Source organism: Aptenodytes patagonicus, chromosome 5 (genome assembly GCF_965638725.1).
Source record: "Aptenodytes patagonicus chromosome 5, bAptPat1.pri.cur, whole genome shotgun sequence".
Lineage (NCBI taxonomy): Eukaryota > Metazoa > Chordata > Aves > Sphenisciformes > Spheniscidae > Aptenodytes > Aptenodytes patagonicus.
In genome coordinates this window covers 11,809,118-11,820,376 of record NC_134953.1, presented here as the reverse complement: position 1 = coordinate 11,820,376, position 11,259 = coordinate 11,809,118, and the positions used below count along the sequence as shown (strand labels likewise).

At 48.2% G+C, this 11,259-nt stretch overlaps 1 protein-coding gene across 2 annotated transcripts in view; it reads left to right on the top strand.

Moving 5' to 3' along the window:
• The first annotated feature begins 834 nt into the window (after positions 1 to 834).
• The window catches only part of ANTXRL (ANTXR like), a 63,053-nt gene continuing 52,628 nt past the window's right edge, over positions 835 to 11,259 (top strand). For both annotated transcript variants that reach the window (XM_076338674.1, XM_076338673.1), the window contains exon 1: positions 835 to 1,203. In XM_076338674.1, coding sequence (XP_076194789.1) covers positions 1,043 to 1,203 — 161 coding nt within the window. In that variant the 5' untranslated portion in view covers positions 835 to 1,042. The remainder of the gene's footprint in view (positions 1,204 to 11,259) is intronic.

The following is an 11,259-nucleotide window of genomic DNA, read 5'->3' as shown; positions in this document are numbered from 1 at the left end:
AAACTAAGTTTTTTCTTACCACGGAAAAGAAACAATTTGCTTGCGGCAAGAGAGAGTCGTGAAAACCTGTCCTTACGCCCACCCCCCGGCAACAGCCTTTTTAACTGCACTCACCTCCTGCAGCTCAGTTTTTCACAAGTGCCCCCTCGCCTCGTTCCTCCACCCCCGGTTTGTCACAGGTTTTGGCAATGAGGCCCATCATTCCTACAGCGACCTCTTTCCGCCCCGGCAGCTAGCGCCCCTCAGCCCCAGTCGCCTCAGGACCCCTGTCGCTCCCAGAGTCCGCGGGCGAGAGGCAGAGCAGGATCCGCAGCGACGCCCGGGGCTACAGCTAGGCTGCCCCTGCCCTCAGCCGGGCTCCCCTCCCGCCGCCGGCGGAGCCCCCCTACCCCTCTCCCCCCCCCCGCCCTGCCCCGAGGGCGGCCGGCGCGGAGCCGCCTCCGCGGGGCAGCGCGCACGGGCGGCGGGGGCGGCTGCGCTCCCTTCCCCGCTGCGGCTGCCAAGCGCCCCGCGGGCTGGCCCGAGAGAGAAGGAGGGAGGGACGCCCGCCCTGTGCCCGCGGGGAGGCGGCGGGGCTGGGGCGCAGCGGTCCCTAACCTCGGTCCCCCTCTCGCAGCAGCCTTTCTCACCTCGGTATCCCGGAACAGGAAAGTCCCGGTTCAGCTTTCCCCCATAAGATCCTGTCTCCCCCCTCCCTCTGCTCCTTCCTGCCTCTGGCCCTTGCGAGAGGAGCCGCTTCTCTCCGTGCGGGACGGGGCTGAGCCGCTCGGGGCAGCCGGCGGGGCATGGGGACGGGGCTCTGGGGACCATCCGGCCGGGCTCAGCCCCCAGCCCTGAGCTAGCAGTCCTGTGCCTGGCGGGCAGGGCTGCCTTGAGCACGCAGGGTTGAGCCGAAATCCTGAAGTTCGTAGCTTTTTTTTTTTCCTCCCCTCTTCTTTCTCCCCCCCAGCCCCCCTTCCTCTGGTGCTTCCAAAGAGCCCGTAAGGTCTGCAGTGAGAGAGAGAGAGACTGGGGGAGGAGGAAGAATTAAGGAAGGGAAAAGATGGCGAGTTGCAGGAGCAGCGTGGAGAAAGCAGCGGTTTTGTGCTGCTTCTTGCTGGCAATGGGGAGCCTAACCTCCTGCGCCCGGCTGGAGGAGGAGGAAGAGCAAGAAGAGCAGCGCTCCTGTCACGGTGCCTTTGATCTCTACTTCGTCCTGGATAAGTAAGTGACAGTCGCATTTAAAAACGTTTATTCACCCTTCAGTGCCTCCTTGCAGCAGCAGGGACGTTGTTTCCCCTGTCTCCCCGGGTGCCTTCCCCCACCTGCCCTGGTGCCAAACAAGATGTGTGGGGCAGGATCCTTATTTTTTGCTCCCCAAAACTTGCATGTTTCCCAAGCGGAGCATTTAGGGGAGCACTGTGCTTTATCCTGAGTTAGTTGCACATGCAAACCTGGGAAATCGGGTCACCTTCAGGTTGTGGTGCGTGGGCTGTGAGCGTTGGATTTGAGGGGATGTTGGTCAGTGTCCCCAGCACTCCTGGAGATTGGTGTCAAGGCTCGGGCTAAGTGCTGAGATGTCACCTGTGGGATTTAGCAGCGCCAGGGCTGTGCAGACCCACCTAAAGTTAAGATGAGACTGCTTGTGTGTAGTGGTTGCTTTTTTACAGACTCACTGTAAGGTTTTATAAAACTTGTTTCTGCTCAACTTCTTTGGAATTGTCTAAACCTGTGTTTGAGTTGCATCTATTAAAATAGGTTGGCAAATACTTTTCTTTAATACTATGTTAGCCCAATTTAGGTATGGCCAGAGGGTATGGTTAAGCTCACATTCATAGGCATGTTATAGCAAGCACTAGCAAAGTGAGTGGTAAAGTGGTACACCCACAGGTGTTTTTCAGAAGGCACAAATTTCTGTTTCTCCTGGTGCGCTGCTCCAGCTTGATAGCCAAGGGTTAAACTCAAGGAAGAAATTGTTAGTCTCCCACATATACTCAGTGTCATGGTTGTGTTATCTAATACAACCTGGGTTACGTATGTGACATGGTATTAGGAAAGACTGAAGCTTTTTCTTCGTGATTCTCACCCATAAGCCAGGTATGAAGGCTGCATTGTGCTGTTTCCTGGTTGGGAGAACTGTTCAGTCCATCAGACCTTCTGCACAGCCTGCACGAGGCAAAAAAACACCATCACTCAGGAGCCAGTATATTCCCGTATTCAAGAAGAAGAAGAAAAGTGGCTTTAAGTAGTGATTCTGGTTTTAGAGCAAAAGGATCCGAAGACCAAAGGCATTCTGCCTTTCTGAAAGATGCACTAACACACTGTGTGGTTGATTTTTGTTTTCTTTCACTAAGAACTTGTTCCTGAAGTAACCTGCATGTCTAGAAAGAGCTCTGTGGGGGGCTAGTGTCAGTTCACAAATTCATTCTCGCCAGGCTTTCAAGAAGTGACTGGTACTGTTGTTATGCTCACTTCCCCTATTGAATTCCCTGTAACAATAAATGTTGGTGATTGCAGTACGGGTTCTCTCTGTGACATGGTATCTATCTTCCACAGTGCAATTGCCTTCTCTAAAACGGCATTGTGTACCCCTAGCAATCACCACACTGCGTTCCTATGCTACTTTTCATCTGTAGCTCAGAAAGCACTTTACTGCTGTGATCGCTGTTATCATTCATGTTGTATTTGGGGAAATCAAGGCAGAGAAGAGAGTGACTTGCTCAGAGTTACTGATACGTCAAGCAGTAGAAAGTTGGTTGTGTAAGCAAGTTGCTCTTCAGCATTGTGGACGTGAAATCATACATTTTCTTCTAGCAGGCTGCAGGTCTTGTATCTTGGCTGAGGTGCTATCTACTCAGTACATTGGTCCACTGGAGACTGGATCTGATTACGGTTGAAGTAAAAGTCGTGCACTTCGGCTCCAGTGGGAAAATTCTCTTTGGCTTCAGTTGCAAACTGAGTCTTTATGCCGAAAGAGGAACCCTTCGTTAAAAAGCTGCAGTAAAAGTTACTTGGGCCCCTGGATGGTTTTAGAATCCATCCCTGCTCCTACCGAGTCAGTGGCAATGCGGTGGCAAAGCTGCTTTTGGCCTCGATGAGATTGCATTACGATCCATAGGGGTAGTATGAGAGTGCCAGATCTGAGGAGCCATAGGTCCCATGCTGCCTTCCAGCTGTAACCAAATGTATGTGGTACTCGGGGTGGGGGTGCTGGCTGAGAGGGTATTTAGTCCCAGCTGTATTCTCTGGCACAGCACAGAGCGCTTTATGGAGGCAGGGAGCATTGACTGAGTGGGTAGGCTCTGGATCTTGGGACAGTTCAGCAACTAGATAATCCATTAGTGTTGAGAAGGGTCAGGGTATTCCTGGCAGGGAGAAGGCAGGAAGCCAGTCAGAAGCAGCTGGTCAAATCTGAAAATGCAGTGGACGCATTTTTTTAGAATTGGATCCATGCTGATACATATCTGGGAAGAATTCTGGCTCTAACTTCTAATGGGAGAATCCCCAGAAAAACCTAGCCCTATACACTACAGAGTATCCCCACGTGGCCTGGGGATTGCCTCCCTTCATTGGTGCCTCACCAGTCTGGAGTTAGATGCATTCAGTCTTAATTATCTGTCTAACAATGGGATTGAAGCATTGGCTCTGTGAAAACTCCAGGCTTTAATCCTGTGACCCTGTAGCGTGCTCTTTAGCTGAATGACAGGCCTTGTCTCTGAAGTCAGCCTGGGTGAACCAAATGACTTTAAATCTGCTTTGCTTTGGTTCCCTATAGAAAGATGTAATCTCACATCAGTAGGAGGCAAATTGGAAGAAGGCAACAAACCTTTCTCCTTATGCATCTAAGCACTGCGTGTTACTGCAATGACTTTATTGGGGCATGATTTTTCTTTTTCATTCTGCCAGGCAAAGTCTGTGGGGATTTAATCCTGCAGGCAACAACTATCAGATGGAAAAGATCATCTGCTGGTGAAGTTATTGGTATAATATATATGCTGCCAATTAGAAAAAGAAACTCACTGATTTCTTACAGTTTTTCTCTAGTTGATTGCAGCCCTTTACGCTAACTCCATGGGATAGGCAAGATCAGAGCAGTGGAACTAAGCCTTGGATGTCCAAGAAGCTGGCATGGTGAAAGGGAAAAGCAGCATGTATGGGAGGGAGACCTGCCACCACCCTCCTTAGGATTGTCTGACCGTGCCAGAGCCACATCGGGACTGCCTTGTCTCTGGGGATGCTTAAATGAGCAAATCTCTTGAAGCTACGAGAACTGGACATTTGCTGGCTGCAGAAGCGGCTGCCTGGAGTCTGCAGTCTTGTGCTGTCTGTATGTCATACTTTACGAGTTATGCAGGCTTGAGCTTATTTAGAGGTGTAGTGGAAGCCTTTAAAGTAGCATACTAAAGCAGCAGAAATTTTTCTCTTTGCAGCTAAGTCACTCCCTCTGCATGAGGTGAGGCAGTGTACTGTGCAGCTGGCACACCCATCTCTCCTATGGCATGTGGTAAGATCAAGTCACATGTGATATCAAAGATCTCGTTTACCTTTAAAGAAGCATAGGTCTTAAGCCCAACATAATGGATAGCTGAGTACTTCTCACTTGCTTTGGTTGCTTGATTTGCTTTGGTTGTCCAGGTGCATGAAGAACTTGTTTCAGTCCCATCCCAAACTGCCGTCCTCTTAGGGACTTGATTGCTTGACTATTCAGGCCTTGTAGTGACAGTCTCATGCTTGAGCATGTAAATAACTCTCTTTCATCCCTGCCTTGCTGTTAACATCCAGATGTTGTTCGTAATCATATTGAAATGCACTTGCACAGCAGAAAGGATGACTGACCTCTAGTGTTTCCTAATTATAACAGTGCCTGGTAGCAGTGTTAGGATTGTTTATTAGTGCAACAAATAGAAACCCTTTTAAAGTAAGGACTTATAACTGCCATAAATATTTGCTCCTGGCGATGCTTGACATGGCAGATCTGAGCTGCAGAGCTGTCCGTATTTTGTATTTACCAAGTATGAAGAAATTTTTTTTATTATTTTTTGACTGTAGGACAGGATGGGAAATGGGGAGGAAAAAGAATGTGAGATAGTTGAAAGTATTTTCTCACTTTTCCTGCTGGGATGTTTGCTAGGAAATTGTTTGGATTTTGAGGAAAAATGAGCTGCACAGCCTTGGGAAAATGTTTTCTTTTTCCACAGCACAGACCATGGCAGTGCAAATGTCTTGAATAAGGCCCTGGCAGATTTACTTTTAGAGCAGTGACTCTAACTCTTTTGGCGGGGGGCCTCGCCTAACTACCCTTTCTCCACTCCTCATCTTCCCCTGACCTGGGTAGTCCCTCTTCATGGTACTCCTGTCTCTTGAGCCTACAACAATATTGCCTTTCACATCGGTTTTGCTTTGTCTCCTGTGCTCCCAAGAGCATCCCTGTCAACAGCAACTTTGGTAAAAACATCAGTACAATGTGGCCAGTCAAGCCTTCTCGCTTGTAATCCATTTTCCAGCTGCCCCCCCTTAAACTTGGTAAGCCTCACTGCGGAGGTGAATGTCACTGGTAGGGAGCTGGCAGGGAAGAGCACAACCTCTGATCAGATGGGAAATTAGCTACCCTGTCCCATCTCCTTCCTGGTTTTGGCTTTTGGGTCCGTGCCCCTCCCCCCCCCCCCCCCCCCAACCTCCCCTTGAAAAGACAGCTTTGTGGGGGAGGGAGGTGTCGGGTGGGAGACAGGTCGATACTTCCTAACTCACTTCAGACAAGCCAAAAAACCATGAGAACAAAAGGCATTTCAGGAGCTGCTATTCTGTGCCAGCTTTTATCATTTTAAGGCAACTATAGTGAATTGCTGATCTCCGCATACCTTGTTTTTTCACAATATGGCATATTTTAAGCAAACAAAGAAGAGAGTTTGGTAAACACGTTTTGTGTCCCCCTTCCCCCTCCCGCATTATTTCCTTGCCAATGATTTGAATTAATTTAGCACTCATGAATTACAAGTACTAGCGAGAGCAAGTATTTTTGGCCTTAGGCTCTCACTGTAGCCCTCTCCCTTTCTTCCCATGTCCACATAGTCCCAGTCCAAGAGTGTTAGGATGGAGCTGAACCTGTGGGAACTTCTGCAGCTTCCCTCCGTGCTGTCTCGGTCCGATGCTGTTCTGTGTGCTGGTTTTACGCAGCGTGTGAGAAGAGTGTGGCTAGCAATGTTGTTGTGGTTGGAAATTGGACTGCTGGCAGAGTGCCTGAACACATGTTCTGACACCTAATTTAATTGCATTTGAAAATCTCATCTTGACTGACTTAAAACACTGCTGGACTCCCTTTTCTGTAAGCAAGAATATCTACCTACTGCAGCCAGACTTCAGTTCATTGTGAGATGTAGGACCTGATGCAGGTCAACTGCCGATTGAGAGGACTTGCTGTCTGAATAAAAGTATCAGCTTTGTTCCTTAGATGGCGTTGATTACAATATATGTATATTTAAAAATAGTTGTGTCTATCTGTCTTCCTCCTTTTCTGTCTGACTTCCCCCCATCCCCTATAATGTAACCACATCATCTACATCACACCAAAAGCATGCCCAAAAGCAGTATCTTTATTGTTTTCAAAACATAATCTGTTGGTATTTTGCCTTTGTATCTTTCTTTGTTGTGGTTATATCGCAGCCAGTGCTGTGATTTTTTTCTTACAACCAGGTATAATTGCTTGGAATGTTCCAAAGGAAATTTTTATTCAGCTTCAGACCTATGTTATTGGAACCAGGTTTTATTTGTTTGTATTTTGTCTAATATTATTCTGCCAGATTTGCCTTTTGGCAGGAAAAAAAAATTCAAGAAAACCAATTCTCCTCCCCTCTGCCCCAAGAAAAAAATGCTTTATAAAGCACAAGGCAAAGCTAATGGGTAGTGGTTATTTGACATAAAATGTGTACAGTTAATGGGAAGAAAAAGCCATGGCAGCTTGTCATTTGCAGTCTATTTATGCATGTAACTAAATCTGATTTATTTGGGTCTTGAGCCAAGGAAGTAAACCGTAAGATTCCCACTGATCTGGGATTTTGGTTTGTGTGCGCTCAGTGATTGAGAATTTCGTTACTTTTGTCTGAGCTTGCAGACCAAACGCTGGTGTGAATTGCGATTTGAGTTTGTGTGAGGCGTAGTAGGACTGAACCTTTTCATCTCAAATGTGGAGAAGATGCAATGACTCCTGTGAGTTATTAACGGTGCAAGAGCTGTATCTCCCTGCTCCTGGTTATCATTTGCACCTGGTTAAGAGTGTTGCGGCGTGACTGGGATTGAGCGCTCTGCTTTGCTCCCCGTGATGTGCTGAAGAGGACCAGGATGCTGAGAATGGGTCTTCCAGGCCTGGTGCTGCTCAGAGCTTTACAGGGAAATCTGAAGCGGTTGGATGCAGTCTGAGCCCAGCTTCTGAATTTCACTTTGTGCTCTTTTGGTGGCTGGGTATGTAGCAAGAGCTATAGCACCAGGTGGATAGGACTTGTGGATTGGGTGGATTACTGTAGGAGCAATGGGCGATGTTTTGAGGACTGACTTACAGAAGTCAGTAATGTTGCTGCAGATCGTCAGTAGTTTTACAGGAGAAAAGCTATCTATAAAATTAATGGTTTTGGTCATGAAACCTTTTGGATTCAAGTACTTTGGGTCCTGTGCTTGGGGTGTCTGCCTAGGACTAAGAAATCCATTTTCCAGTCACTTCTCTCTACCTTTCCCTCCCCATTCCAGGCTTTGTCTTATCCATTAATGTTACAAGTACTTTGAAGCGAGGGCTGTCTCAGAATGGCTGTTTCCGCCACTGTTTCTAATTGCCTTTGGAGCAGATAGTATAAACTAGTCCTTCCTTGCCTGTATGAATCACCCAGTCGAGGTCCCTTCCATGCTTGCAAGAAGGATTGTTTGGGAGAGGAGGATTCTTGTCACTTTGAATGCTCTGCTGGCTCAGAAGGGAGCAGAGGGGTGGATGAACACACGCGTGTATGTCTGAAACCACAACAAACTAGATGCCCCAGGGTTTGCTTTTATTGTAGAGCCGTTATTAGCCATGTGCAGGAATTCTGTTGTCTACAATGTGGTTGTGGCCACAAAGAGTTCTCCAAATAACAACAACAAAGTGCCATGTTTCTGAGCAATGTGCTGTACGCAGGGCCGCCATTAGCTCGAGGGGATAGAGACTTCCAGGGACCTGCAAACTCAGTGGGTGTTGTACTCCCCTGACACCACACTCAAACTGAACCCAGCATCAGTAGTAATGGGTCTGTTTCTTGCTGCGGGATCTCTGGAACTGCTGCCTTCAGCTAATCTGTAACAGAGGCAGATGTGCATGGGGGAGCAGGGGGCAAATAGGACAAGGGGCAGCTCTGTATCTTCAAGGGGTTTCACTTTCTCACTTTGAGCAGGGAGGAAAGGCTTTGGGTCCTGCTGCCTTCTCTCTGTGTACGTGGTAATAAGAATATTTACTGTTTGGGTAGTGCTGGAGTATTAACTTTCACTGCTAAACTGCAGGTCTGATGTATATTGCACCAGATTGATCTGTACAGGCTTCTGACAGTGAATTTAGCTGTAACTGTGAATCACACGTGTCCTAGGACAGACACGTTACAACTGACCCTCCTGGTTTTTGCCTGCTGAAGTAACTGGGCTGAAAGTGGCAGCCCGTATGCCAGGGTTGTGCTGCTTGATTTCTCTGGGTTCCAGCTTCCACTGCCTCTGGGAGCCTGTTAGGAAAGAAGAGGAGGTTTCCAGCCTGTCTCGTGCTTTGTTGTCTTCTCAAACAGCAGTGAAATCCCACAGATTGAGGCAGATAGGACTCTAACATGCTCACTGTTTTTATACTGACAGAGAGCTCCGCTAAGCTAGAAGGAGTCACTCCAAAGTAAGCAGGAGCAGAATCAAGCCTTGCAATCACATCACTTCCTTCCACCCCCAGAAATACTCACTGACCGCCTCTTTTCCCCTCCCATCAAGCAGTAGCAATGTGAAATTCAGGAAAACAGCAGAAGCAGGAGCTGCAGCAGCAGCTGCTCCTCCAAGCTGAGTCCCGATGAGGCCGGCAGCACATTCCTTCCTATGTTGTGGTTTGCTGACTCTTCTCTTTGTCTCATGTGTAATGGGAACAGAGCTCGTGGAGCGGGGAGCACGCTCACAACAAATAGCTCCTGTGGGTTTTTTCACTTCACTTGGGCCTAATTCTGATCCCAATTGCATAGGTATGAACCTGGGGAAATTATGCTATTTCTCTGGACCCGCTCCAGGTTCACCCCAGTGGAACCGGCAGCAGAAACAGGCCCTGAAATATTTTCTGTGGCGCTCCGGCTACCCACAGCAGCTTCTTATTGCTTTGCGTTTTCCTTTGCCGTAAGAACTATGTAACCTCCGAGGGCTGAAACCTCACTGTCCCGCTTGACTCCGAAAGGCACACGAACTGCTTGTAAGCTGTGGGTCACTACCCACAGAGGTCTTTGGCTTGTGGGGCTTGGTCCTTTGCAGAGAACGTCAGGCTCACGGGGCTTCTTCAGCGGGGAGAGTGCAGGGAGGGAGCCCGGGGCTCGGCTGGGGGGTGGTGGCCATTTTGATTGATGTGAGGAGTTGAACCAGGTAGCTGATGACCTGAAAAGCAGGAAATCTCTAAGGCATGAGCCAACAAGACAGGTCCAGCCGTAACATCGTCTTTCTTTGCAGACAGCCACAGCTCTGGCTTGGTGGATCCACTGGTACAAACCTCCGCAGCAGGGTATGTAGGGTTCCCTGGCTGCATCGCTTCCCCATGGCTTCCTCCAGTTACTGGTGAGGGTGGACGAGTGTGTCTCATGCCCAGTGATTTTTCTGCACAGTGCTGCTCTTTTGTTGTGCTTCGTTTATTCTTTCCACATTATTTAGAAGTCTTCACAGTTCCTCTGAAATCTTACAGGAGTGTATTGTTTGATGGCCAAAGAGGCCAGGCAAGGAATCTGTTTGTGGTTATTTACTGGTGGCAATTAGAAACAACACGCCAGCTTTGTCTGAGGCTCCTGCTAGCACAGGTACGCTGATTCAGGAGCTGTTTGTTCTTAGTTATTGTAACTTTCTAAGGGAAACAACAAAAGCACCGAAACTGCTGTAAAAATCATGCTGTGTGCATGTCCAAGAATAACCTGTGGTGTAGAGCATCACTGAAAGACGTGCTTTCTCTAGGCTCGGTAACTGTGGAGTTAAAAATGAGTATGGCTTTCAAGTATCGGCCATGGTCAGAAAGGAGTTTAGAGTATGCTTGGAGCCTCCCACTTGCCACGGGAAACCCAGGCAAAAACCTTCCAGTCTGATCTAGCCATGAAGGGCGGCAAGTTAGTTTATGCTGCCAGCAAAAGTGATTCTGCAGTGTGAAAAATAAGATCCTAAAAGCAGTGAAATGCCTCAGGATTTTCAATAGTGTTGGGCAGCTTCTGTTTGTCAGTGTTGGGAGTAGTATTTGGCAACTTAGTATATAGTTTAGCAAACATTTTATTGTTGTAAATTTTTGTTTAATCTGCCGTTACTGGTTTTGCGGGTTCAGGCCTCTGGGGCAACAGATGAAACTATATCAGGAGAAACCCCAGAAGCCTCCAAAACACACACACACACACACACACACACACACACACACACGAAACAGCAAATAAATAGACTTTACAAACAGGGATATTTAGAGGCGAGTTTGGGGGGGAGGGGTGGGAAATCAGGTTCTTCTATAAGCCAGGCCACCCCCACTGGTGTTCATGAGGGGTTTGACGTGACCACCATCAGTGGCACTTGGGCATCATTTGCAGTGGGCGGTGACACGGCTGGTCTTTTGAGGGACGTGGTGGGGAAAGTGATTAAGTGCCGACCACTTCACTGGTACTCTTTTGAAACAGTTCGGTTTTCTTGCTAGTATGGCTTGTCCAGCCTTGTCACTTCCCAGCTGATAAGCAACATGTGGGTGCAGAATTCCTCCTAGGGGAGGAGGAGGCCCTCCGCCATGCTGAAGGGCCTCTCCTCAGCAGGGTTGTAGCTCAGTGGTGTAGAGCCAGGTGCTCTCGGAGCACAGTATGCTTCCTGTGAGGACTAGCCCGTGGCAGAGACCTCCCTGGCTTTTCAGAGGTGGGCATCTATAGATTTATTACAGCCAATTCTAGTTACTTTTAGTCTCACTGGCTGTACCCTTTCCAAGAAGGGGTGTTTCATTGTAGTCAAAGTACATGGAAGTGCACAGTATTAAGTTTACCCGTACATTTTCACTTTAAAAGTCTTCATGTTTTTCCACCATTAGCAGGT